Below are 27,700 nucleotides of genomic sequence, written 5' to 3' on the forward strand. Positions count from 1 at the left end.
AGTGATAAAAACTTTAGGCACCCTGGGAGTAAGTATGTTTTCTTCAGTCTGCAGTTTGGTCACAAGACATTATAGAAATTTATTTTCTAAAATTTCCATAAGGTCGTGGCTAAATACATAAAAATTTCCATGATTGGTAAAACCACGGTGGGCAAGATCAATATCTCAAAACAGGGATGAGGAGAGTGACTGGACACATATAATGACATTAAAGGTAAAAGGTATTTTTAAAAGAAAATTTTAGTCTTATTTCTAGGAGTTTATCCTGCAGATATACAGGTTCTGCATGCATAGTGTATGTACAACATATTCAGTGCAGATTGCATGAGAGAAAATTGAATAGGGAAAACTGTTTAACTATATAGTTCAGCCGTATAATAGAGTAGCATTTTAATTATATTTAATTTAATTAAAAATTAAATTTTAACTATATTTAATTGCATATGTACATATGTATACATACATATATGTATACACACACATACTTTTATATCTAGAAAATGTAAAGATAAATAGTAGCTACCACTGAGGATGGTATATGGAAATAGGGTGGTTGGAGAGATTTTTTTTTTTATATGCCATTTGTCACTGCCTAAAATTATTTTTCATGTTTGTACATTGTTTTTCATAATAATAGTAATAAAAATTGTTTACATTTTTCAGAGGAAGCTTTAAAAGCTGCAGTATGTAAAAGTTTTAGCAAACATCTGGAACTAACCAGATCCTTCTTGGAGGGCTGACAAGAGACTCAGGCAGGGGCCTAATTTCAATTCACTGGGCCCACATAGCAGGGCCCAGGGCAGTGGTTTTTGAACTCTTTCTTGCCTATGCACAGTAGGAAATTTATTTACATCTTGCATCCTAGTAGTTTCACAAAATAGCACTTATTATCCAAGATACCAATTTGTTTTATTCCTTTCTATTCTGCTGGTCAAAACCTACTAAATTGATTTTGTGTATCATAATTATGGTTTTACTATCTAAATGTGCAAGCCTACTGCACCATGACCACAGAAAACATTGGTTTAAAGGAGCTTGGGCTTATCTCCAGTTTGGTTCTAGCCCTTGTCTCTTAAAGAGGGGGAGACTATCGACATCTCCTAGCCCAGAAGGGGTGAGACATGGCTGGGTGATGTGGAGTCTGCCTGGGAAGGGCCTGGAGCCCCAAGAGAGCCAGCTGAGGAAGAGGCTCCTTCTACACTCCTGACGTCATGCTCCACCCCCACCCACTGATGCCCCCTCACTCTAAACCTGAAAGGCAGCTTGGATTGTAGGTTGTTTTGTTGTGGTAATATAGTATAATACAAGAAACGAAGTTCAAGCCTCAAAGTAAGTGCCTCCTGAAAGCAAAGGGAAGAAAGCAGGAAAGGATAAAATCCAACTACAGAACAAGCACTTTCTCAAACTGAGTCAAAATCATTAGGTAGGAGACCCAGGAATGTGCTTTTTAGCAAGCTCTGCTGGTGGTTCTTATGCACACCGAAGGTCTGTACGTAAAAGAAACGTACACAAAATAGATGGAATGCATCTTGAGCCTTCTACTTTGGGATTTAGATAGAGTTGGTTCATGAAATTCAAGGGACTCCCTAACTCTGAAACTCATAAATGATGGAGGGTGTTCACTCGGACACAACACCCATTCCTCTATCACAAAATTCACAAGATGCTTCAGTTATTAATACTGTCAACAGCCCTGTGAAGGAAGTTTGACTTCCCGAAGATCCACAGCTGTGATGAGATCTGAACCAGGACTTCTGGTTGCCATGCTAGTGTTCTTTTTCACTATGCTATTGAAAATGATGGGGGGTGGGGTGGGATTATAGTTGAAATGGAATTTTGAGGGGAAAAAAAAGAGGATCAAAACATAGTATCTCTAAAACAACGAGATATTCTTTCTTACCCAGCATTGGTAAAAATTAGAAAGTCTGGGCTTCCCTGGTGGCGCAGCGGTTGAGAGTCCGCCTGCTGATGCAGGGGACGTGGGTTCGTGCCCCGGTCCGGGAAGATCCCACATGCCGCGGAGCGGCTGGGCCCGTGAGCCATGGCCGCTGGGCCTGCGCGTCCGGAGCCTGTGCTCCGCGACGGGAGAGGCCACAACAGTGAGAGGCCTGTGTACCGCAAAAAAAAAAAAAAAATTAGAACGTCTGACTCTATCAGATGTCATTAAAGGCACGGAACTCTGGGAACTCTTAGAAGCCTGTTGTGGGGTATATAAATTGGAACCAATTTGAAGAGCAATTTGGTAATATCTAGTAAAGCTGAAGATGCATATACCCCAGGCTTATCCCGAGAAACTCCTTCATGTGTATCCAGTATATTTATTGCAGCATTTTTGTAATCAAGGGCAGAGCCAGTTCTGTGGGACTCAAAGCTTATGTAATTTGGGAGGTTCTCTTTAAGAAAAATAATACAAAATTACAAATACTAAAGTAAATATTTATTTAGAATGAGAAGAAATTTCTTGAGCCTTGGAAATCCATGTCCCTTTATTCTGAGTTCCTTTATGAATGCTTTCTGATTGCTTCCTCTCTCACCCTACAATTCCTAGCAATTCCCAGTACTGCAGGGGGGAAAGAGATGGGAGGGAAGGCAGAGGGGAGATGTGCATGTGAATAAGGGGCTCTAAATTTCATAAGCTTCATGGTAAATCCGTCTCTGTTTGTAATATAGAAACACTGAAAACAGCCCAAATGGCTATCAGAATGAGAGTGAATAAATTATGGTCCATTTTTATAATGGAATATTAAAAAGAATGGACTAGGGCTTCCCTGGTGGCGCAGTGGTTGAGAGTCCGCCTGCCGATGCAGGGGACGCGGGTTCGTGCCCCGGTCTGGGAGGATCCCATGTGCCGCGGAGCGGCTGGGCCCGTGAGCCATGGCCGCTGAGCCTGCGCGTCCGGAGCCTGTCCTCCGCAACGGGAGAGGCCACGGCGGTGAGAGGCCCGCGTAACGCATAAAAAAAAAAAAAAAAAAAAAAAAAAGAATGGACTAGACCTACATGGATATATCTCAAAAACTAAACTTGAGTTGGTTACTAACGCTCTGCTGTGTGTATTCCTTTAATTGGCCATTTACTCATCAGTTTCTCTTTCTAGATTATGAGCTGCTTTTCTGAAAGTTCAAAACGACAAATGTGACTTTTTATGCTCTGTGCATGTACCTTACCATTTTTCAAGTTAAGTTATAGTCACGATTGTTAGCTCCTTCAGAGAAACCCAAGATGCTTACAATATCCACTTTTCTACATCTAATGTCTCCATAATTTCTGCATCAAGTACTATGTTCCTTTGTACTCTGAAGTCGTGACCTTGAAATCAAGTTTTGGGTGTTGAAAGTTTTATGACTAGATTCAAGCACAATGAAAACCATGAACACTGACTGGTACTCCATGGTAGTATGGGATATCAGCATAGTGCCTGCCTTTTAGAAGTTCTGAAGCGTTGCAAGTTTAGCTAGAAACTGTCAAGCCGAGCCTGGTTAAAACCTTCCCCAAAGCTGACAAGTAATGCTGACAGTGTTCACTGCACACACCTGCAGTATCAAAAGGTAACAGGAAGGATGTTTCACTTCTGTTCCTCACTTCAGGGCCCTTCAGGGAACTCCATCGATCATGGAGAGCCTGGTATGCATGCTAAAGAAAGCAAGTCCTCTTTATGTTGTAGGGAGAACAACTGAAGGGTTGCTTGATCACTGGATTACGAATGGGTAAAAGAATGGGCTCTACTGCCAAACTGCCAGTGTAACTTGGTACAAATTATGAAACCTCTCTGAGTTTCAGTTTCTCCTTTGAAAACTGGGGATGATGTTACTACCCCTACTTCAGAGGGCTGTTATGAGGATTAAATGAGTGAATATGTGAAGAATATATTAACTATACATTAATATTAACATATTAATCCTGGAACATAGTAAGGATTCTGTGGCACTAGCCATCATTATTACCAGCAGTAATATATTCATTTTAGAAAGATCACTCTGGCAACTGTCTGGAAGATGATGAATCCAAAAGGGGAAGTGTCACTCCAACACTGAAAATAGAAATAAATAAGAAGATGATATGATTTGATACAGTACGAAGAGTGGCTTGAACTTAGCACCAGACACACAAATACTGTAGTCAACTTTCAGTGATCTACACTTTAAATTAACTATTGCTAGTTTTCAGTTTCACCCACTGGTTTCCCTTGCCTTCATCATACTGGCCAGTGGTCCCCTGCTCAGAAAACAACACTCTGACTTAAACAAGTAGTAGGTGACAGGGTAAAAGAAGTCAGGATCCTCACTCTCTGAGACTCAGACTTCAGTTCTTAAGATGCACACTGGGGAGGACCAGGTAAAGAAAGAAGGCAAGACAAACAGACGGCCTGGGTAGGAAGTGAGCCAACTGGTCACTATTTTTGGTCCCTTGGACAAGGTAGCATAGTCAAAGAGGAGATTTCAACTGGGATACATATCATTGGTATGTACGCCAGATTGTCTTGTTCCCCAGCTTTTGCAACCAATACCAAAGACATACTTTTTTTTTAAGGCCCATAGCTACATAATTCAGAAGGCACTTAGCTGCACATTTCCATATTTCTGTTCTCAAGGTTCAGGAAGTGTCCAAGAACTTGGTATTTTCATGGGTGCTATTTTCTAGTCTGTTTTGAGAACAGTTTTACAATTCTTCCAGGCTTTTTGCCCTCCTGGCAACTGTTCTTGGCTACCTTCTGGCAGGAAACACTGTTTCCTACATCCCATCCTGGCAAAATGCTGATCCTCCTCCAAAACTTAGCTTATTTCCTTTTGTAGGCTACCACTTCACTTGGCTTATACATTTATATTGGTACTTATTAGTTTATATTACAATTCTCTGTTTTCTTGCCAGTCTCCATGTCTAGACCATGAGTTCCTTGATGGAAGGGACAATGGTTTTATTTCCCACCTTGGAGAGACTGTATAGCATAACAGTTTAGTGGATGGAGCCAAGATTTCCCGGTTTAAATCTCACATTTATAGAATGTATATCCTTGAGCAAGTCATTTAACTTTTCTGTGCCTAAGTTCTCTTATCTGTAAAATGGGCATCATAATAGTGCAACTTTAAGTAACTAGCCCTTCTTTCTTTTAATCAGATAGAAAACTAGTTCATGAGTATCAATGAGTTACAGAAAAAAAATTATTTTTGATACGTTTAAAAGGTGGTCTAGGGCTTCCCTGGTGGCGCCGTGGTTGAGAGTTCGCCTTCCGGTGCAGGGGACACGGGTTCGTGCCCCGGTCCGGGAAGATCCCACATGCCGCGGAGCGGCTAGGCCCGTGAGCCATGGCCGCTGAGCCTGCGCGTCCGGAGCCTGTGCTCCACAACGGGAGAGGCCACAACAGTAAGGCCCGCGTACCGCAAAAAAAAAAAAAAAAAAAAAGGTCGTCTAATACATGAAGGGGTCATTGTTTTCAGGTCATATAAACGCAGATAACTGTGTTGGAAAAGGAAACAGGCTCAAAGATTCTGGCAGGCAATGCCCAGCAATTCCTCCACTGTCTCTCCAACAGCTTCACACTGTCAAGCTTTCTCTGACTACCCCGTTCCAAGTCTTTTCACTTACTCTTACCTGTCAAAGGGTTACCTTCTGTAGCAAGCCATCTTTGGCATCCCACGCTTAGGCTGTGTCAGGGGACTGATCACCCTTTTATTCAATTGTCTGTTTAGATGTCTGATACCACCCAACTGTGACTTTAGCAGGGGCTCAGAACTCCGAAAAGACTGATCCCCTCACACTAATCCTCTCAACAATCAAGAGTCTCCTTCTGGTCCGCTTTCCTTCTGCATCAGTCACTCCTTGCCCTTTACTTTGCGTTCCTCAGCATCACCCGGAAGCTTTAGAAATGAAGACTCTCATACCTCGCCCCAAGCGGGTTACCTAGTTCCTTCAACGCTAACATCTACAACCCTAGCGTCTTAACTCCGCCCCATCTCAGCTCCTGGCCCCGCCCCTTCCTCCGCTTCGCCGCCTCTTTAAATGGAGTCACAAGTACGCATGCTCCCTCTGAACTTCCTCGTAGCGTGATGACGTTAGCGTTGACGTGGTGACGTAGGGGTGGGTGCCGCGCGTGTTTCAGCTAGCGGGAAGTGCGTGAGCTTAGAAGCCACGCGGTGTTGTGGGGTGTCCCGGGAGCTCAAGGCGTGCGCTCTCTTTTTGGCCGTTCGCCGCTGAACGTCTTGTGTCCTTTCCGCCCTTTCGGGGTGGGGGAAAGCAGAGCTTCTCCACGAGCTGGGGCCCGTGAAAGAGAAGGGAGCCAGCGGGGGACTCTGGAGTGCCTGAGGGCAGGGCTGCGGCCCGGAAGAGGGAAGGAGAAGAGAGGGTTCCCGTAGGCAGGGTCCGCACGCGCTGGGATCAGGGCTGGTCCCGAGAAGGACCTGGGGCGGCCGCGCTATGTTCGGGGCCCGGTGCCTGCTCCGAGCCCTGCGCTCCTGTTCCTCGGCTCCCTGCCCAAGGCACAAACCTTCAGCCAAACTGAGCGTGCGGAACGCTCTCGGGGCCCAGAACGCAAGTGGGGAGCGCGTTAAGGTCCAGGTTAGTGTATCGGAAGGCGGTGGGTTTGTCTTTTTCGTTGACTGATATGGCACATCCACGTCTAGGCTTTCCTTGTGCTGTCGGGTCGGACAAAACGACCGGCAGGACAAAGTTAGAAAATGTAGACAATCGTGTGGGTCCACGTTTTTCTCTCATTGGTTACCGTTAGTTTTGCCTGGAAAGTGCTGGAACTTTGCTTTCATGATACAGGTTATTACCCGTAAACTTGTTAATCATACAGCAAAATGAATGAGCCCCTTTTCTTATGTCCCTTATAACGTGTGTCCACAGTTATATAGCTCCTTGAGTGCAGGAACTATGTCTTACCCGTCTTGATAGTCACACATAGCTGGCGGTAAATATTTGTTCAACTAAACCATACCTTTTATTGAACTTTTAACCACCTCAGTGTCTAAAATGGGGCTTTGCATAAAACATGTTAATAAATTAGGAGAAAGAGTGGAGCGTAGCAGTCTGAAAGAGCTCTGGAGTCAAGCTGCCTCAGTTTAAATCTGTGCCGCTTAGTAGCTTGTTAATTATGGGCGTGTCACTTAACGTGCTCTAAACCTCAGTTCCCTCTTACGAGAATGGAGATAATAGTCCTTACCTCACAGAGTCCTGAAGATTAGTTACAAAATATTTAGGGCAGTGGCCCACCGTGAATAAATGTTAGTTGCTATCATTTCTCTTGTTAATGATAATATTTGCAGCGGCTCCACACTGAAGGTACCTCCTTAAAGGAGCAGACCGAGCAAGGAGGTTTGACTTATTAGGTTGCTGAAACACACTGATGCAGTTATTTTTGCTGTCCTCACATATCCTTGATTTTTAGCAGTATGACCAATGTCCCCCTCTTTGCATTTCTTTGGGTTTCATATTCTTTCTATTATCCAAATCAAAACTTTTTCTTGCATTAATCTATTAATTCGACATACATTAATACCTTTGTGTGCTAGTCTAGAGAGGATTCAAAGATGAAAAGAATGGGACATACTCGCTAGGTTAGAGGCTTTCACTTTAGTGCTGTGGAGTGTAATTTAGAAGTATCTGAATTGAGTGGTACTGTAATTGTAAAATAGACACTAATTTTGAAGAACAAAAGAATGCAAACTATCAGTTTTTTTTTTTTTTTTTTTTTTTTTTTTTTTCTTTACGCGGGCCTCTCACTGTTGTGGCCTCTCCCGTTGCAGAGCACAGGCTCTGGACGCGCAGGCTCAGCGGCCATGGCTCACGGGCCCAGCCGCTCCGCGGCATGTGGGATCTTCCCGGACCGGGGAACGAACCCGTGTCCCCTGCATCGGCAGGCGGACTCTCAACCACTGCGCCACCAGGGAAGCCCTCTATCAGTATTTTTAATATTGATTACATGTTGATATATATTTTGGGTTCAATAAAATATACTATTAAAATTAATTTAACCCATTTCTTATATAACCACCAAAAAAGTAAAATTACATATGTGGCTCAGATATATTTGTCAGACAGCCCTGGTCTGATGGATAAGACAAGAAATAACAACAATGTGATAAGTATTAGTGGTATAAATAGAAAACTTTGAGAATACAGAGAGGGAAGTTCTTAACAGTGTGAGGAGGTCAAAGAAGACTTCTTGCATGAGGTGACATTTCAGCTGAGTCCAGAAGGATGTGTTTCCTCAGGCACAGGAACCAGGGATGGGGTGGAAATATCATTTCAGAAGAGCTTGTTGACAAGAACATGAACTTTGAACTGAGATCTGTGTTTGAATTTCACCTGTACTACTTGGTAACCTTGAGTATTTAACAAGGTTATCCTAACTTCTCTAAATATGTTTCATCTCTAAAATGATAGTTCTTGTGAGGATTAAGTAGAAAAATACTTATAAAGAGCTTAGGACAGAAGCACATTAAACAGTGCTCCATAAATGTTAACTTTTACTAACAAGTAAAAAGCAAGGCATTGGTGCTTTGGACTGGGCATGTTCAATTTATGAAGGGCCTTGTATGTGAGACTGAGGCAATTTACGCTTTACTCAGCGTAGCCCTGGAGAAAGATCAAGCGCTTCCTAGTAGACTTAGGTTTAAATTCAAGCTCTGCCGTTTACCAGCAGTGTGCCCTCAGGCAGGTTATTTAACTTCTCTGAGCCTTAATTCTTCACTTGTAAAACGGGAATAATGATAATCCACATTGCTGTTGTGAGGAGAAGGTGAACCAGTATATGAAGAAGGTAGTAAAATGTTTGTTACATAGTAGATGTTCAGTACATGATAGATATTCTTCCACTGGATATATTCTTGGATTTTCTACTGTGTGCCTGACAATAGCCTTCAATGCAACTAAAAATGTGATTCCTAAATCCACAAAATATTATGGACATGCAAATAAGTAATAGAAGGGCTTTAATAACAGTGTCTATTAGGGTGTGGTGGGGATACAAAGAAAGTCAGGATCAGTACAGTTTTTCTAAGTAGGATTATCTCAGTTTTCCCAAGCACATTTGATGGTTAACCGAACACCATCAACTGTTCACAGTTGTTCAGAGGCTGCTAGAATATTCTCTCAACCTCTATGCTAGTTAAATTTAACTAGCATAGAGGTTGTCATCTGTGAGAGAGCTGTTTTTAGTGTTCTACTTGAAGACATCTCATTTGTACTCATGCATACCTGTCATTTAAATTCAGTGTCTTTGAAAGTTTATGTGCTACTTAATATAATCATAATAAGTTTCTTGAGAACTCTTTTAGTATGATACTTTGTAAAAAAGAAAACCCCATAAAGATGTTTCTAGTCTATAACTACATAATCTCCCTTCTGGGAATTTTTTTTTTTTTTTTTTTTGCGGTACGCGGGCCTCTCACTGTTGTGGCCTCTCCCGTTGCGGAGCACAGGCTCCGGACGCGCAGGCTCAGCGGCCATGGCTCACGGGCCCAGCCGCTCCGCGGCATGTGGGAATCCTCCCGGACCGGGGCACGAACCCGTGTCCCCTGCATCAGCAGGCGGACTCGCAACCACTGCGCCACCAGGGAAGCCCCCTTCTGGGAATTCGATATAAAAGGAGAAAGGAACCAAAATGTGTACCCTATTATGTGTAATGGTGGGGGAGAGGGGCAGGGGCAGGAAGAAAACCTGGAATATTAGGGGGATTGGTTATGTGAATTAGGCTCATCAACCTAACGGGATTTGGGACCTCTTATTCAGAATGATGAGCTTTATTAACAAAACGACAACAGCAAAAAAGGTGGAATGCCAAAGCTGTATTTCACTGTGATGAGGACCATATAAAATTATATATGCATAGTGGTAAACTAAATGCAGTTGATTTGTTCAGGCAGGATTATGAAGACTTTTTTTTTTTTTTATTTAGACCTCTGTGTGTATGTGTAATGAAAATATAAAATGTTTGTATTTTAAACTCACATTTAGAAATACTTCTCATTAGGGATGGATTCGTTCAGTCCGATCCCAGAAGGAAGTCTTATTCCTGCATGTAAATGATGGGTCATCTTTGGAAAGCCTTCAGGTTGTAGCAGATTCAAGCTTTGACAGTAGGTGAGGTTTGTTTGTTTGTTTGTTTTAAAGAGTACTTTGAATTTTTTTCATCTCCTCTGTTCCCCATTTCCCTAATCTAAGTGTTCATATTGCCCCTTCAGTGATCTTTCTAAACAAATCATCTTTTCATAGCTTTGAGGCTCAAGTCCAAATACTTAGAATCAAGATCCTTCTCTCCTCTCTCTAACATCTTCACATGACAATATCCCCCACCTATTCTTTGCTTCTCTCTCAACTATGTGCAGCTCTTAACCCAATTAAAGGTAAAATCTTCTATCATTAAATGGTTTAGGGACTTCCCTGGTGGTCCAGTGGTTAAGACTCCATGCTCCTAATGCAGGGGGCCTGGATTTGATCCCTGGTCAGGGAATTAGATCCCGCATGCCGCAACTAAGACCTGGTGCAGCCAAATAAATAAATAAATAATAGTTTAATGTTCTGAGAGCAATGTTGGTATTAATATGAGGGCTACATGTAAGATCTTGTTTATGCTATGTTTTGTTATTATAGAGAACTGGCCTTTGGGAGTTCCGTGGAAGTTCAAGGGCAGCTGGTAAAAAGTTTGTCCAAAAGGCAAAATGTGGAACTGAAGGCAGAAAAAATTGAAGTTGTTGGAAATTGTGATGCCAAGGTATGTGTTGTGACACGATTATGGAGGCCGTTAAGACTTAATTTAAAACATTAGCAACGTTTTAAGTGTGATTATTGGGAAGATGGCACTTGGAACTTTTCGATTGTGACTTCTAGATAATTGAAACAGGCTATAGACTGAGGAATGTAGAAAGAGTAGCAAAAAGTATTTATGTAGATGGCTGGAGCCTTAGGAGTGAGAGCTAAGTGATAATACTCTGTGTATCTCTGTGGTGCCTGTCACTGTTTAGATTTGCCACTTTACAAGCATGCCTAGTCAGCTGCAGTGACAAAGACATACCAGGGCAAACCACATTCTTAGGAAAGCTCTGCCTAGAAATTACTGTTGCATGATCTAGAACTGTACCATCTGGTGCAATAGCCACTAGCCACCCATGGCTATTTAATATTAAATCAGTTAAAATTAAATTAAAAATTCAGTTCCTCAGTGACATTAGCCACACTTCAAGCGCTCAGTGATCACATGCAGCTAGCAGCTACCGTACTGCATTGCACAGGTACAGATCATTTCCGTTTATCGCAGAAAATTCTGTTGGATGGTGCTAGAGTGTGGGGATGCTTAGGCTGAACAAAGATAAGAAATTCTACATTAAGACATGTTTATTCCTGTTTTTGCAAGACTCTTCTGTTAGTAGCTTTTTATGTATAGCCTGATAAAGAGGTTAGAGGGAATAAAACCATAGATTATCAATCCAGTTTCTATTTGGAGAAAATGAGATCCAATCAGGTAAAATGACTTGCATTAGGTTATATTGCTGATTAGTGGCACAGCTGAAGTTTATGTGCTAGCCATTTTAACCCCCTGTGGTTTAGCTATACTCATCTTCAAATATTTAATGAACAAAAAATGAGGAATATAGGGAAATAGCATCATTTTAATTCAAATTCATTTTTAGTTCTTTTGGATAATTGAAATGTTAACCATTTTTATTTTTGCTTTTTTTAGAGGGATGTTTGATTATTAAAAATTTGCCATGTGTTTTACTCTTCTTAAATTGTTTTCCCTTGGTGGGTATTGATGCTTTCCACTACTCTTCCCCCTCATTTCAGTGTCATTTTTAAGTATTCAGCATTAGGGAATTCTGAACCTGCTAACAGTCCCCAGATTCCTATTAATGTGATCATATTGTCACTTTCGTAGGTATGGGACCTGTTTCTATATGACATAAATTAATGTGTGCACAAGGCCTAAAAGGAATAGATAGCTATGTTGGTAGCCTGTTTTAGAGTTCTTTTACTTAGCTTCTCTGTTATCTTTTTTATTGAAACTTTGGTTTTGGTCTGAAACTTTTATCCTATCTTCTCAATCTTGTAAAATGAGTGGGGGCAGGGAAATTTTTCTAGGTAGAGTCATAATTTCCTTTAAAATTTTTATGAATATACATTGCTCGTCCAGATGACACAAAGCTGTTGACCCTCGCTCATGTTCTGAAACAGCAGCACATGTTGATAAATGGTGATAAATAGTGCTAATTGATTATGAGTGCTTGTGGACTTTCAAGACATTTGGGCAATTTTAGAATTCAATACCAGCTGTGTGTATACAGCTGTAGAAAACATAATGTTTAATATCTACAATATTCTAAACTCATGTGTGCCAAACAGTGGAGTGTTTTGGGTACCTATATCCTAATCTCTCTATTTGTAAGTAGTGATTGATAGCTAACGGATAGAAATTTGATAAATAACAGATTAGCCTTGGTGATAATAAGTAACTTTGCCCAAGGTTCCAAAGCTAATAAGTAGTAGAGCTGAATTTAAACCCACATCTTTCTGATTTCACTCACTGTTCTACTAACTTGTTAGAATTAATGTGGACCATATTCAGTTATGTTAAGATATAAGGAACAAAAGCATCTTAGTTTTATTCTAAAGCATTACTATTTAACAAATGCCCTGTAAACTGATTTTATAAAAGTGTATTTCTTTTAGCTTCTAACTTGTTTTTCCTTTTATTGTCAGGCTTTCCCTTTTAAATATAAAGAGAGGCATCCTCTGGAGTATCTGAGACAATACCCTCACCTTAGGTGTAGGACTAATGTTCTGGGTTCTATACTGAGGGTTCGCAGTGAAGCCACAGCTGCTATCCATTCTTTCTTTAAGGTAAGGAGCTTTGCTTCTAGGTGTTCTTTCTTGTGAAGAAGTTGAATAATTGTAATACTGGAGTATTATCCTGAAAGTTCTTCGGGTTATTTATTCCAAGCACCCTTTATTGTGTGGTACTTTTTTCTTTGGCTGATTTTAAATTTTCTGTTTATCACTGGTTTTGAGTAATTTGATTAATGTGTGCCTTGGCACAGTTTTCTTTATGTTTCTTGTGTTTGGAGTTCATTGAATTTCTTGGATCTATGCATTTTAATTTTCACCAAGTTTTTCAGTCATTATTTCATCAAATATTTTTACGTTACCTCTCTCCTTTGGGGACTTCAGTTACCCATATATTAGGCCACTTGATGATATCCCAATAGCTCTCAGATGTTCTTTTCTTTTTAAAAAATCTTTATTTTCCAGCGTGTTTCTTTTGGATAGTTTCTATTACTATGTCTTCAAGCTTACCGATCTTTTCTTCTGCAGTGCCAGTTTCTTATTCCTATCCAGTGCATTTTTCACCCCATATCTAAGTGAAAGGCTTCATATCTAAGTGTTTGATTTGGGCCTTTTTTTTTTAGTGTCTTCCATGTCTCTACTTAACTTTTTTGAACATATACAGTACAGTTTTAGTTAAAACTGTAGTTTTCATAGCTGTTTAGTAACTTTTTACGTCCTTCTAACGTGTCAGCTATAAGTCAGTTTTAATTGATTGATTAGTCTCTTCATTATAGATTTTGTTTTCCTGCTTCTTCGTATATCTGCTAATCTTTGATTAGGTGCCAGACCTTGTTAATTTTACCTTGTTGGGTGCTGGATATTTATAAAGCTTCTTAAGCTTTGTTTTGATATGTAATTAAGTTACTGGAAGGGTCTTGCTTTTATGATTTGTTAAGTAATTCTGGAGCAGTGCTCAGTCTGGGTCTGATTATTCCCCACTACTGAGGCAAAGCCTTCCTGAGTATTCTACCTAGTGCCTTTTGAATTACAAGATTTTCCAGCCTGGTTTGTGCGAGCAGGCATTGTTTCCAGCCACATACGAGCACCAGGTGCTGTTTCCTCTAATCGTTGTGGATGGTTCTTTCCCTGACCTTGGATAGTTTCCTCACTTGCATGTGCTGATCATTCCTCCGTCTAATACTCCAGGGTGACTCCCTGTACATCCCTGGAGTTGTTGGACAGCTGTCTGCTCTCTGGTACTCTGTCCTGTCAGTTCTAGCCACTTTGGTCTCCTCAACTCAGGGAGTCTGCTGGGCTCCACTTTATTTCTCCCTTCTTCCTGCTGTGGCCTGGAAAATCTCAAGGTAGTAAGCTGGGCTGCTGGTAGGGTTCACTGTGTTTGTTTCCTATCTCTCAGGGATCAGTCTCCTTTGTTGTCTGATATCCAGTGTCTTGAAAACCAGCATTTCATGTGGTTTGCTTGTGGATTTTTCTTTTTTCTTTTTGCGGTACGCGGGCCTCTCACTGTCGTGGCCTCTCCCGCTACGGAGCACAGGCTCCGGACGCGCAGGCTCAGCGGCCATGGCTCACGGGCCCAGCCGCTCCGCGGCATGCGGGATCCTCCTGGACCGGGGCACGAACCCGTGTCCCCTGCACCGGCAGGCGGACTCTCAACCACTGCGCCACCAGGGAAGCCCTGTTTTTGTTTTTGTTTTGTTGTTTCAAATGGGAGGATAAATCTAGTTCCTATTTCTACATCTTGGTCGCAGACATTTTATATACAGTAAGCACTAATTTTAAAAAATTATTGGTGTTGATCAAGTAGATTGATCTAATGCCTAAAGACATTTTGTCTCATTTAGCTTTGCTTTTCAGCCATTTCCCCCAACCTGGGAAAGCCACAGTGGAATGTAGTTGGTAAGTTGATGAGGTGAACGGACCCTTGTTCCATGTGGTGGATGGAAGGGCTCCAAAAGCAAGAGTGACTCAATGGATAACGTTCAGTATTATTCCATGTAGTTTTGGAACTCTTCCTAATCCACTTCTCCAGATGCAGCTCACTTGCAAAGATTGTCTGACAGCGTACCCTTCCCTTGGACGGCACCCAAATTCATGCAGGCCCAGCCCTGCCATAGCACACGAAGGAAGTTCTTGCTCTTTGGAAAGCTTCTTGAGGTAATTTTTGATGTGACAGCTAAAGAACATCATGGCTTTAAAGCATAAGAATAAACAAAGGAAAATAAATCACATTATACAGTGTCATCCCATTATAGTGTGAAAGGGTGTGTTTACATATGCTCTCATAAACTTTCTTATGCATCTTCCATATGGCTTTTTTTTTAAAATAAATTTATTTATTTATTTTTGGCTGTGTTGGGTCTTCGTTGCTGCCCATGGGCTTTCTCTAGTTGCGGTGAGCAGGGGGCTACTCTTCATTGCGGTGCGTGGGCTTCTCATTGCAGTGACTTCTCCTGTTGCAGAGCACGGGCTCTAGGCGCGCAGGCTTCTGTAATTGTGGCTCGAGGGCTCTAGAGCACAGGCTCAGTAGTTGTGGCGTGTGGGCTTAGTTGCACTGCGGCATGTGGGATCTTCCTGAACTTGAACCCGTGTCCCCTGCGTTGGCAGGTGGACTCTTTACCACTGCGCCACCAGGGAAGTCCCATCCATATGGCTTTTCAATAGTGCTTGAACCATACAAACAGAAAATTTGTTCAGATGTAAAAATCTTTTTTCCCTATATGGCTTTAACAGCTGATAAAGTCAGTGGATCTGCTTTAATTCTGAAAGTTTTATGGATTTCTGGCCAGTAGGTGGTGGTATTGGCAATCCATTAACAAGTGGGCTTTACCTAATTTATACATTTCTTATTACTTGAAGTTTTCACAGGTATGTAAATAATTTTAAAATAATAAAAAACACTAGAAAACTCTGAAATCAAAGAATAAGCAAAGTAAAGTAAAATTTAAAAAACATTTTAGGTGGTTGAAAATAATGAATTTTAGCACTGTTGGTGATGGTTATAAAGGTAGGTACTTTTGAGTCTTATAAATTCACTTTTTAATTGTAAAGCTCTGGTAAATATAATCCTGATACCTCCTTCTAAGATGTCACCCACTTGTGTATGTGACAGGATTGAATTGTTTAAAGAAATAATTGGAGTACTATAGGACATATTAAATATTATTTATATATTATCCTATATTTGGTACTGTTTCTATGTTTGTTACTTTAGGCTCCCTAAAACATGTTTAGAACTAAAATGTAAAATTTTCAAAAATTTCAGACCTTGAAATATAGGGAAAAAGAAACTTGAGCACAAACCTTTTAGTTAGGATACTTTAAGGATCTAGAGTTTTTTGGTTTGAGTATCAAAAATGTTTAGTGTATAACTTGTTTTGCTTATAAAATTGACACATTTGCTGAGTACTAAAACATGACTATCTAGAATTCTCAAAAAATGAATTATTTACAAGAGCTGAGTTTCTCAAATAATAGGATTATCTCTTTAGGCACCAATTTTTTTTCTAGTTTCCAGTGGAAGTTATCCTAAAATGTATTACATACTTCCCTGGCTTCCTGAAGTGAGCCAACAGAAAAGAGTTTGCCCTTTCCTGGTGAGTTGAGGTTCTTCCTCTGAGTATCAGATTGTTCTCTTCTCAGTATGGCAGTGCCTTCAAAGCCTGTCATGGTGAGGAGTGTTCTTTGACCCTGTGTTGAATGACCCTAGACTGCTGTGTCTTTGAGTTCCTGTGACTGCTTTTTATGGGGTGTTTTTTTGGTTTTGGTTTTGTTTTTTTGGTCTCTTGCTGTCACTTTTTGTCGCCAGTGGTGTGTCTGTGGCTAGCAATTGCTGTCATGTTTCTTTTTTGTTGAGTCTGATTAAATAATATTTATTTTGTGTGTGTTAAAGAAAAATATAGTCCATGACTCTTTGAGTGATGTGTATGGGCCTTAGGACATGAATTTTGTAATTTTCAGATACTCATTCATTGCCTTATAAATATCTGGTTATAGCAATGTGTATCTATCAAAATACTTAGATATTTAGAGGTGATGGGTGGGATCTGAATAATTGGGCCAAAAGTTTTGACCCCTTCTCTGGCCTTCATCTCTCTTATTAGGAACCCCTTTGCTGTGGGATAGGATAAGTACCTGACAGTGGAACCCCACTGGAGGCAGCCACTGAGAGTACTCCTGCTTTTTATTTTCCTACTTCTCTATCCACTTTCTCTTTTGTGGACTTTGTTCTCGTCTTTGTTGTTCCTTTGTACCCTCTCCTGTATAACTTTTGGTGGTAATGATACAGACTTTGATATGATAAGCCTTGCTAGCACTGTTAAGGCTTAAAAAGCCGATGATGCCTTTTGAAAGGTTTAGCATTATTTGAGAATTGAGAATAATTCCCACTATTTGAGTGATTTTTAAAAAAAATCCCATACAGTTATTTTCATAAGATTTACAGCATTGTTCCTTGTGGCAGTTGACCAGTTCTAACTTAGGCAATTATATTTAGCCGTTAAATTTTCTCCTCCCTCTCGCCACCCTTGTTTCCTTTGGATTTTTCACTTCCTTTCTTTGTTTACTGCACTCATGCTCATAGTTGCCTTATGTGGAATAAATGATTCATGTCCATAATTCTTGGCTTCTAGGAGATAAAAATTTTATGCAGTAATGTTATTGATTCTATTTCATTTGTTCTCTGTAATGTGCTCTGTGCAGCACCTCACCACACGTTGTTCCCAGATTAAGTACATATTTGAACACTTACTGAGACTCCTAATTTATAGCTTGAAAATTTAATCAGTCTACATCATAAGGCAAGTTGTTGGCTGGATACTTTGTATCATAGCCAGAATACTTGAATTCAACCTTTTTAGGAAGGAGGGAGTAAATTTAGGAGGCCCCTGGTAATACAGTGACATATTTTACATTCCACCAGTAGGTACTGGCAGAATTTAGCAGAGCTTAGATGGATATATATGAACTTATCGTATTGATGTCTAGAACAAAATGTTTACATTGAACACATACTCTTATGCCTTTGCAGTATAAATTCACTTTAGCTGCCTCCACCCCCACCCTGCAGCATTTATGCTGTCTGTAACCTTTCGCCTACATCCATAGTCAAAGTGAAAGAAGCATAACCTTGAAGTTGCTGGGTTATTTCAGTTTTACTAGCAACAGCTTTTGTGGTTCACTAATGGAAATAGCCTCAGACTTTAGAGCAGAAGGATTGCAGTTGGGTGCCTTAGTAATGGATGGGTTTGCTGCTCACAATCTTCCTTGAGGCAAAGGAAGTGCACTGCCTGTGCCATGTGCGGTGCACTGTGCCATCAGTTTAATGACAGACTTCCTAAAAATCATTCCTGCCTTTTTGCTGTTTATTTCTGCGGTCCCTGATTGTCAACCTTAATTTATCTCCTTTTTGGTGGTTTGTTACAATTGAGGGTCTCATTCCAAAATAACAACTTAATATTGATCACTTTTATTCCCTTAGCAGTGTGGGCAACATCATTATGCATTAGCCCTGAGTGACTGTGCGTGTGTGTGCGTGTGTGTTAAATCGCTAACAGTATGTTGGAAAAGTGGGAAGAAGAAATGGCACCAGAGAGAGATCCTGAGCACCTAGGTTCTAGTCCCGGCTCTGACTCTGACTCGTTGTATGATTTTGGCCTCTCATTAAATCTCTCTGGGCCGCAATTTCCTTGTCTTTCCAGTGAGGAGATTGGACTAGATATTGTCTAAGTCAGTTCTGATTTAAAATTCTTTGTGCGTAGTAAACTCTCCGTTTGATATTTTAATAGTTTTATTTTGGGGATTAAGGAGGGATTTGATATGGCATTCTCTTAGTGCTATTTGAATCATATAATGAAGTGTATGTTCTTGGAAGTGTTTCACATACAAATATACTGAGAAAAGTGGTTTCTCTTTTTCTTCCAGGACAGTGGCTTTGTGCATATTCATACTCCAGTAATCACATCCAATGACTGTGAGGGGGCTGGAGAACTTTTTCAAGTTAAGGTAAGCTGTGCTTCCCATCTTGGGGGATATATTGCTCTCTGATATTTTTCATTTGAGGGTTTGCTTTAAATTTAATGAGAGTTATGTGGATAGAACATGAAATTTTGTTGATAATAATCCTTAAAAAACGTGCATAGAAAATTCACACTTCTCTAATTTTCTGTCCAACCAGCTGTATTACCTACGTTGTGACTGAAAGGAGTGGATTTTTAATTTAGTACTCTATTTGCCTTTTTTATAACTGTGAATTGGTGAACTAGAGAAATTTGAAGAAATTAATAAAAATTCTAAGAGATCTTTTCTGCAAATTCAACCCCCAAGTTATATTTTTGGATGTAACTGTTATTTTAAGAGATGGAACTAAAATAGAAAAATATACATGTGAGTATTTTCTTTTTCAGTCTTTAGAAAATATATTTTTCATAAGAAATTATTTAGTCTGTATACCTCATTGAAGGCTTTTATTTTAATTCTTTGTTCAGCAATTATTCTTTGAGCTCCTACTATGTGCCACATATTGTCAGCCTGCTCTTGTTGCAGGAAATTTAAAAGTTACCAGTTTTTCTTACATGTCAGCAATTGAAAGCCTTTCATTTACCAATTAGACAGCCTGTTTAAAATCATCGACCAGTAGTATAATGTACAAAGAGAAATGTATGTTGATGAGTGGTGCTTTTTGTATTTCTTTCAATTATTTACTGATTTCCGTATCTCTGAGAAATCAAGATTCTTTATATATTTGGGTGATTTCATCAAATGACAAGACCTGTACAAAACTACTCTCTCTGGTTCAATATATTCTGACTCTTGATAATGATGCTTTCTCTTCATATTATTGAACAGCATATTCACTGGGAGAAGTTATCCTGATGTGTCAAAATCATTATTCAAAATAATAATCAAATGCTGTCTTTCTTCATAGGTGCTTTGAAGAAATCTAGATGATAACCTTCTGCAAAAAGCAGAATAAAAACGCTTGGTTGAACATTTAAAGTAGGAGTGTTAGCATCTGTATATGAGTTCAAAGAAGGCAGCAGATGATAAAATAACAATATGTAAATTGAAGAAAACATTCTCTTCTAGCCATTTATGTTGTTAATTTTCTCTTTGGACCTTAATAGTCATCTGAATATTGAAGTGAAGAGGAATTACTCACCTTAAATACATTTCATGATCCCTTAATCCAAACTACCAAATATTAAAAAGTAAATGATAGAGAAGGAAATGTATAATCTAAAGGAGTTTTTACAAATATAAAGGGAATTATTAAAGAGACCCAAGTTAAACAAGTAAAAAAAAATCTGTAACAAACTTAAATAATTATAAATTTGGAGCTATCTGCTTTACCACCAGAGAAATCCCCTAAGCAAGTCTGAATAATTCAATATGTGCATTTTGGACACTAAACAACACAAGGTAAATTATCAAATAAGAATAAATACAGAGAAAGTAGGAAGATTTTTTTTTTTTTAAATCGGGGCTTTTTAAATTTTATTTATTTATTTTTGGCTGTGTTGGGTCTAAGTTACTGTGCACGGGCTTTCTCTAGTTGCAGGCAAGTGGGGGCTACTCATTGCAGTGGCTTCTCTTGCTGTGGAGCATGGGCTCTAGGCATGCAGGCTTCAGTAGCTGTGGTACGTGGGCTGAGTAGTTGTGACTCGCAGGCTCAGTAGTTATGGCACATGGGCTTAGCTGCTCCACGGCATGTGGGATCTTCCCGGACCAGGGCTCAAACCTGTGTCCCCTGCATTGGCAGGCGGATCCTTAACCATTGTGCCACGAGGGAAGTCCGAAAATGTATTTCTGAAGCTAAACAAATGAGAAGTGTTCTGTGTTCTTAGTACTCCAGGGCCAGGTTGAGGAATTTGTTGTAGTGGAATTAGGCTTTGTCTATTCAGTGTCAGAAAGGTGCTCTTGAATCCATTGATGCTAGGCTCCTGCATTCAGGGTCTAGCACAGGTTTCAGCAGTCTGTGGCTTTTGTTTTATGAGCCCACTGTCTTTGTTGCTTTCAGCAGTTCAGCTCCTAAGATTTGTCTTCTGCCTGCCAACACACTCTCCTCTGAAAGCAGTGCTCCTTCTTATTCCCACCTCACACATCTCTACACTTCCAAGCTTCATTGTGTGGATTTCTTCCGGACTGCATGTAGAGGCATAGGGGTTTGAGTCTTGGCACCTCAGTGTTAGGAGGAAGTGAAGTGTCACATCTAAATCCTTGCTTCTCTTAATAGTGCTCTTTTTTGCTCTGATAACAATGAAGTCCAGTAACTACTTAAAGATAAGGATGCCTGGTACACACTCAGGTTTGAGGACAGCAGTAAGATGCCACCTTGAAATGCACAGTAAGAACATAATACACTGTCGAGAAGTAAATGCATGTCCCATCATTTTAGTTTTCTTTTTCCTCATTCCCATTTCCTGCTTTAAGATTTCAGATATTTGCTAAGGTTTGGGGACTCCTGAATACACATGTAGGAAGTTGCATTCAAAAGCATTAATTTGTTATTCAGCAGACCTCTGGTACCATCTGTGTTCAAGATTCTGTGCTAACTGTTAAGGGGATACAAAGATGTACTCAGGGTTCTGGTTGGTGAAGCTGGTGAGTTGGCAGGCATAAGAGAGGAAGGAGCATGCTTTTCATGCACTATTGATGTTACTTATGCTACAGTATTCTTTGGTTGTACACCTTTTCCTCTTTGTCTTAGAGCCCTAGCTGAGTTCGCACAATTATGTTTGATCTTTATGATTCTGGAGTAACTAGTTTGTCTCTGAGAAGATAAAAGAGATTAAAGGCAAGAATTAGGGATTGTGGCAAAATCTAGACATTGATAGGAAATAAGGTGAAACTGCTTTATGTATATACTTGAGGTTACAGTGTTACAAGTTATAAGTGGTATGAAATCTAGAGGGTAATTAGGTCTGTGAGGATTGACTTGGTCAGAAACATCTTCAGAATAAGTATGTGACTTAACTGTAGCCGAGGGAGAGTACTTCAGGTAGGGGAGGAATGTGAGCAGAGTCAAGTAATTTAAATGAGTGTGGGGTTTTCACTGGATGCCGGATGGACAGATTAGAAGGTTTATGTTGGTGAATCATAAAAAGTAAAGTTGGGGTGTATAGGAATGAGAAAATGGAGGTTTTTAAAAAACAACTTTATTGAGATACATTTTACATACCATAAAAATCAGTCACTTAAAGTACACTGTTCCGTGGTTTTTAGTATATTCACAGAGCTGTGGAAGCATCACCACAATCTAATTTGAGAGCATTATATCACCCCAAAGTGAAACCCAGTACCCATTACCAATCCCTTCCTGTTTCCACCCCGAGTTCTAGGTAACCACTAAACTGCTCTCTATAGATCGGCCTCTTCTGGAATATTCCATATAAATGCAGTCATACAACATATGGGATTTTGTGTCAGGCTTCTTTCATTTAGCACAACGTTTTTGAGGTTCATACAAGTTGTAGCATGTATCAGTACTTCATTTCTTTTATATCCAACTAGTATTCTATTGTATAGATATCCAACGTTTTATTTATCCATTTAGCAGTTGATGGATGTTTGGATTATTTCTACCTTTTGGCTATTATGATTAATGCTACTATCAACATTTGTGAAATCATTTGGATGAGTATATGATATCACTTCTCTTGAGTGGAATTGCTGGGTCACGTGGTAGCTTTATGTTTAATATTTTGAGAAACCACCAAACCATTTTCCAAAGTGGCTGCATCACTTTACATTCCCAACAGCAGTGTATGTAGGTTCCAATTTCTCCCCATTATTGCCAACACTTACTGTTGCTCTTCATTTTTTTTAAAACATCTTTATTGGAGTATAATTGCTTTCCAGTGGTGTATTAGTTTCTGCTTTATAACAAAGTGAATCAGCTATACATATACATATATCCCCGTATCCCCTCCCTCTTGTGTCTCCCTCTCATCCTCCCTATCCCACCCCTCTAGGTGGTCACAAAGCACTGAGCTGATCTCCCTGTGCTATGTGGCTGCTTTCCCAAGCTATCTGTTTTACATTTGGTAGTTTATATAAGTCCATGCCACTCTCTCACTTCGTCCCAGCTTACCCTTCCCCCTCCCCTTGTCCTCAAGTCCATTTTCTACCTCTGCATCTTTATTCCTGTCCTGCCCCTAGGCTCTTCAGAACCCCTTTGTTTTTTTTTAGATTCCATATATATGTGTTAGTGTACGGTATTTGTTTTTCTCTTTCTGACTTCACTCTGTATGACAGACTCTAGGTCCATCCACCTCACTACAAATAACTCAATTTCGTTTCTTTTTATGGCTGAGAAATATTCCATTTGTATATATGTGCCACGTCTTCTTTATCCATTCATCTGTTGATGAACACTTAGGTGGCTTCCATGTTCTGGCTATTGTAAATAGAGCTGCAGTGAACGTTGTGGTACATGACTCTTTGAATTATGGTTTTCTCAGGGTATATGCCCAGTAGTGAGATTGCTGGGTTGTATGGTAGTTCTATTTTTAATTTTTTAAGGAACCGCCATACTGTTCTCCACAGTGGCTGTATCAATTTACATTCCCACCAACAGTGCAAGAGGGTTCCCTTTTCTCCACACCCTTTTCAGCATTTATTGTTTGTAGATTTTTTGATGATGGCCATTCTGACCAGTGTGAGGTAATACCTCATTGTAGTTTTGATTTGCATTTCTCTACTGATTAGTGATGTTGAGCATTGTTTCATGTGTTTGTTGGCAATCTGTATATCTTCTTTGGAGAAATGTCTATTTAGGTCTTCTGCCCATTTTTGGATTGGGTTGTTTGTTTTTTTGATATTGAGCTGCATGAGCTGCTTGTAAATTTTGGAGACTAATCCTTTGTCAGTTGCTTCATCTGCAAATAATTTCTCCCATTCTGAGGGTTGTCTTTTCGTCTTGTTTATGGTTTCCTTTGCTGTGCAAAAGCTTTGAAGTTTCATTAGGTCCCATTTGTTTATTTTTGTTTCTATTTCCATTTCTCTAGGAGGTGGGTCAAAAAGGATCTTGCTGTGATTTATGTCATAGAGTGTTCTGCCTATGTTTTTCTCTAAGAGTTTGATAGTGTCTGGCCTTACGTTAAGGTCTTTAGTCCATTTTGAGTTTATTTTTTTAAATTATTATTTATTTATTTATTTATTTATTTTGTGGTATGTGGGCCTCTCACTGTTGTGGCCTCTCCCATTGCGGAGCACAGGCTCCGGACGCGCAGGCTCAGCGGCCATGGCTCATGGGCCCAGCCGCTCCACAGCATGTGGGATCTTCCCGGACCGGGACACGAACCCGAGTTCCCCGCATCGGCAGGTGGACTCTCAACCACTGCGCCACCAGGGAAGCCCCCATTTTGAGTTTATTTTTGTGTATCGTGTTAGGGAGTGTTCTAATTTCATTCTTTTACATGTAGCTGCCCAGTTTTCCCAGCATCACTTATTGAACAGGCTGTCTTTTCTCCATTGTATATTCTTGCCTCCTTTATCAAAAATAAGGTGACCATATGTGTGTGGGTTTATCTCTGAGCTTTCTATCCTGTTCCATTGGTCGGTATTTCTGTTTCTGTGCCAGTACCGTATTGTCTGATTACTGTAGCTTTGTAGTCTAGTCTGAAGTCCGGTGGCCTGATTCCTCCAGCTTCTTTTTTCTTTCTCAAGATTGCTTTGGCTATTCGGGGTCTTTTCTGTTTCTATACAAATTGTGAAATTTTTTATTCTAGTTCTGTGAAAAATGCCATTGGTAGTTTGATAGGGATTGCATTGAATCTGTAGATTGCTTTGGGTATTATAGTCATTTTCACAATGTTGATTCTTCTAATCCAAGAACATGGTATATCTTTCCATCTGTTTGTATCATATTTAATTTCTTTCATCAGTGCCTTATACTTTTCTGCATACAGGTCTTTTGTCTCCTTAGGTAGGTTTATTCCTAGGTATTTTATTCTCTTTGTTGCAATGGTAAATGGGAGTGTTTCCTTAATTTCTCTTTCAGATTTTTCCATCATTAGTGTATAGGAATACAAGAGATTTCTGTGCATTAATTTTGTATCCTGCTACTTTACCAAATTCATTGATTAGCTCTAGTAGTTTTCTGGTAGAGTCTTTAGGATTCTCTATGTATAGTATCATGTCATCTGCAAACAGTGACAACTTTACTTCTTCTTTTCTGATTTGGATTCCTTTTATTTCTTTTTCTTCTCTGATTGCTGTGGCTAAAACTTCCAAAGCTAGGTTGAATAATAGTGGTGAGAGTGGGCAACCTTGTCTTGTTCCTGATCTTAGTGGAAATGCTTTCAGTTTTTCACCATTGAGGGCGATATTGGCTTTGGGTTTGTCATATATGGCCTTTATTATGTTGAGGAAAGTTCCCTCTATGTCTACTTTCTGCAGGGTTTTTATCATAAATGGGTGTTGAATTTTGTCAAAAGCATTCTCTGCATCTATTGAGATGATCATATGGTTTTTATCCTTCAATTTATTAATATGGTTTTTCACATTGATTGATTTGCATATATTGAAGAATCCTTGCGTTCCTGGGATAAACCCCACTTGATCGTGGTGTATGATCCTTTAAATGTGCTGTTGGATTCTGTTTGCTAGTATTTTGTTGAGAATTTTTGTAGCCTTGTTCATCAGTGTTATTGGCCTGTAGTTTTCTTTCTTTGTGACATCTTTGTCTGGTTTTGGTATCAGGGTAATGGTGGTCTAGTAGAATGAGTTTGGGTGTGTTCCTCCCTCTGCTATATTTTGGAAGAGTTTGAGAAGGATAAGTGTTAGCTATTCTCTAAATGTTTGATAGAATTTGCCTGTGAAGCCGTCTGGTCCTGGGTTTCTGTTTGTTGGAAGATTTTTAATCACAGTTTCAATTTCAGTGCTTGTGATTGGTCTGTTTATATTTTCTATTTCTTCCTGGTTCAGTCTTGGAGGCTTGTGCTTTTCTAAGAATTTGTCCATTTCTTCCAGGTTGCCCATTTTATTGGCATATAGTTGCTTGTAGTAATCTCTCATGATCCTTTGTATTTCTGCAGTGTCAGTTGTTACTTCTCCTTTTTCATTTCTAATTCTATTGATTTGAGTCTTCTCCTTTTTTTCTTGATGAGTCTGGCTAATGGTTTATCAATTTTGTTTATCTTCTCAAAGAACCAGCATTTAGTTTTATTGATGTTTGGTATTGTTTCTTTCGTTACTTTTTCGTTTATTTCTGCTCTGATCTTTATGATTTCTTTCTTTCTGCTAACATTGGCGTTTTTTTGTTCTTCTTTCTCTAATTGCTTTAGGTGTAAGGTTAGGTTGTTTATTTGAGATGTTTCTTGTTTCTTGAGGTAGGGTATTGCTGTAAACTTTCTTAGAACTTCTTTTGCTGCATCCCATATGTTTTGGGTCGTCGTGTTTTCATTGTCATTTCTTTCTAGGTATTTTTTGATTTCATCTTTGATTTCTTTAGTGATCTCTTGGTTTTTAAGTAGTGTAATGTTAGGCCTCCATGTGTTTGTATTTTTTACAGGTTTTTTCCTGTAGAAAAAATTGATATCTAGTCTCATAGCGTTATGGTCAGAAAAGATACTTGATACGATTTCAAATTTCTTAAATTTACCAAGGCTTGATTTGTGACCCACGATATGATCTATCCTGGGGAATGTTTCATGAGCATTTGAGAAGAAAGTGTATTCTGTTCTTTTTGGATGGAATGTTCTATAAATATCAATTAAGTCCTTCTTGTTTAATGTATCATTTAAAGCTTGTGTTTCCATATTTACTTTCATTTTGGATGATCTGCCCATTGGTGAAAGTGAGGGTGTTAAAGTCCCCTACTATGATTGTGTTACTGTCAATTTCCCCTTTTATGGCTGTTAGCATTTTCCTTATGTATTGAGGTGCTCCTATGTTGGGTGCATAAATATTTACAATTATTAAGATTCTTCTTCTTGGATTGATCCCTTGATCATTATGTAGTGTCCTTTGTCTCTTGTAATAGTCTTTACTTTAAAGTCTGTTTTGTGTGATATGAGTATTGCTACTCCAGTGTTCTTTTGATTTCCATTTGCATGGAATATCTTTTTCTATCCCCTCACTTTCAGTCTGTATGTGTCCCTAGGTCTGAAGTGGGTCTCTTGGTGACAGCATATATATGGGTCTTGTTTTTGTATCCATTCAGCCAGTCTGTGTGTTTTGGTTGGAGCATTTAAACCATTTACATTTAAGGTAATTATCGATATGTATGTTCCTATTACCATTTTCTTAATTGTTTTGGGTTTGTTATTGTAGGTCTTTTCCTTCTCTTGTGCTTACTGCCTAGAGAAGTTCCTTTAGCATTTGTTGTAAAGCTGATTTGGTGGTGCTGAATTCTCTTAGCTTTTGCTTGTCTGTAAAGGTTTTAATTTCTCCATCAAATCTAAATGAGATCCTTGCTGGATAGAGTAATCTTGGTTGTAGGTTTTTCCCTTTCATCACTTTCAATATGTCCTGCCACTCCCTTTTGGCTTGCAGAGTTTCTGCTGAAAGATCAGCTGTTAACCTTATGGGGATTCCCTTGTATATTATTTGTTGTTTTTCCCTTGCTGCTTTTAATATTTTTTCTTTGTATTTAATTTTTGATAGTTTGATTAATATGTGTCTTGGCGTATTTCTCCTTGGATTTATTCTGTATGGGACTCTCTGGACTTCCCGGACTTGATTAACTATTTCCTTTCCCATATTAGGGAAGTTTTCAACTATACTCTCTTCAGATATTTTCTCAGTCCCTTTCTTTTTCTCTTCTTCTGGGACCCCTAGAATTCAAATGATGGTGTGTTTAATGTCCCAAAGGTCTCTGAGACTGCCTCAATTCTTTTCATTCTTTTTTCTTTATTCTGCTCGGCAGTAGTCATTTCCACTGTTTTATCTTCCAGGTCATTTATCCGTTCTTCTGCCTCAGTTA

The 27,700-nt window shown here is 39.5% G+C and overlaps 1 protein-coding gene across 3 annotated transcripts in view; it reads left to right on the forward strand.

Annotated features, from left to right (window-relative positions):
* Positions 1–6,071: 6,071 nt before the first annotated feature.
* The window catches only part of NARS2 (asparaginyl-tRNA synthetase 2, mitochondrial), a 147,034-nt gene continuing 125,405 nt past the window's right edge, over positions 6,072–27,700 (forward strand). Inside the window, exons 1-5 of one of the 3 annotated variants that reach the window (XM_032639503.1) lie at positions 6,072–6,549; positions 9,968–10,077; positions 10,588–10,708; positions 12,691–12,831; positions 18,697–18,777. In XM_032639503.1, the coding sequence (XP_032495394.1) occupies positions 6,409–6,549; positions 9,968–10,077; positions 10,588–10,708; positions 12,691–12,831; positions 18,697–18,777 (594 nt within the window). In that variant the 5' untranslated portion in view covers positions 6,072–6,408. The remainder of the gene's footprint in view (positions 6,550–9,967; positions 10,078–10,587; positions 10,709–12,690; positions 12,832–18,696; positions 18,778–27,700) is intronic. The other 2 variants (XR_004351024.1, XM_032639505.1) reach the window with 2 other exon arrangements.

The sequence above is a fragment of the Phocoena sinus genome, chromosome 8, assembly GCF_008692025.1.
Source record: "Phocoena sinus isolate mPhoSin1 chromosome 8, mPhoSin1.pri, whole genome shotgun sequence".
Lineage (NCBI taxonomy): Eukaryota > Metazoa > Chordata > Mammalia > Artiodactyla > Phocoenidae > Phocoena > Phocoena sinus.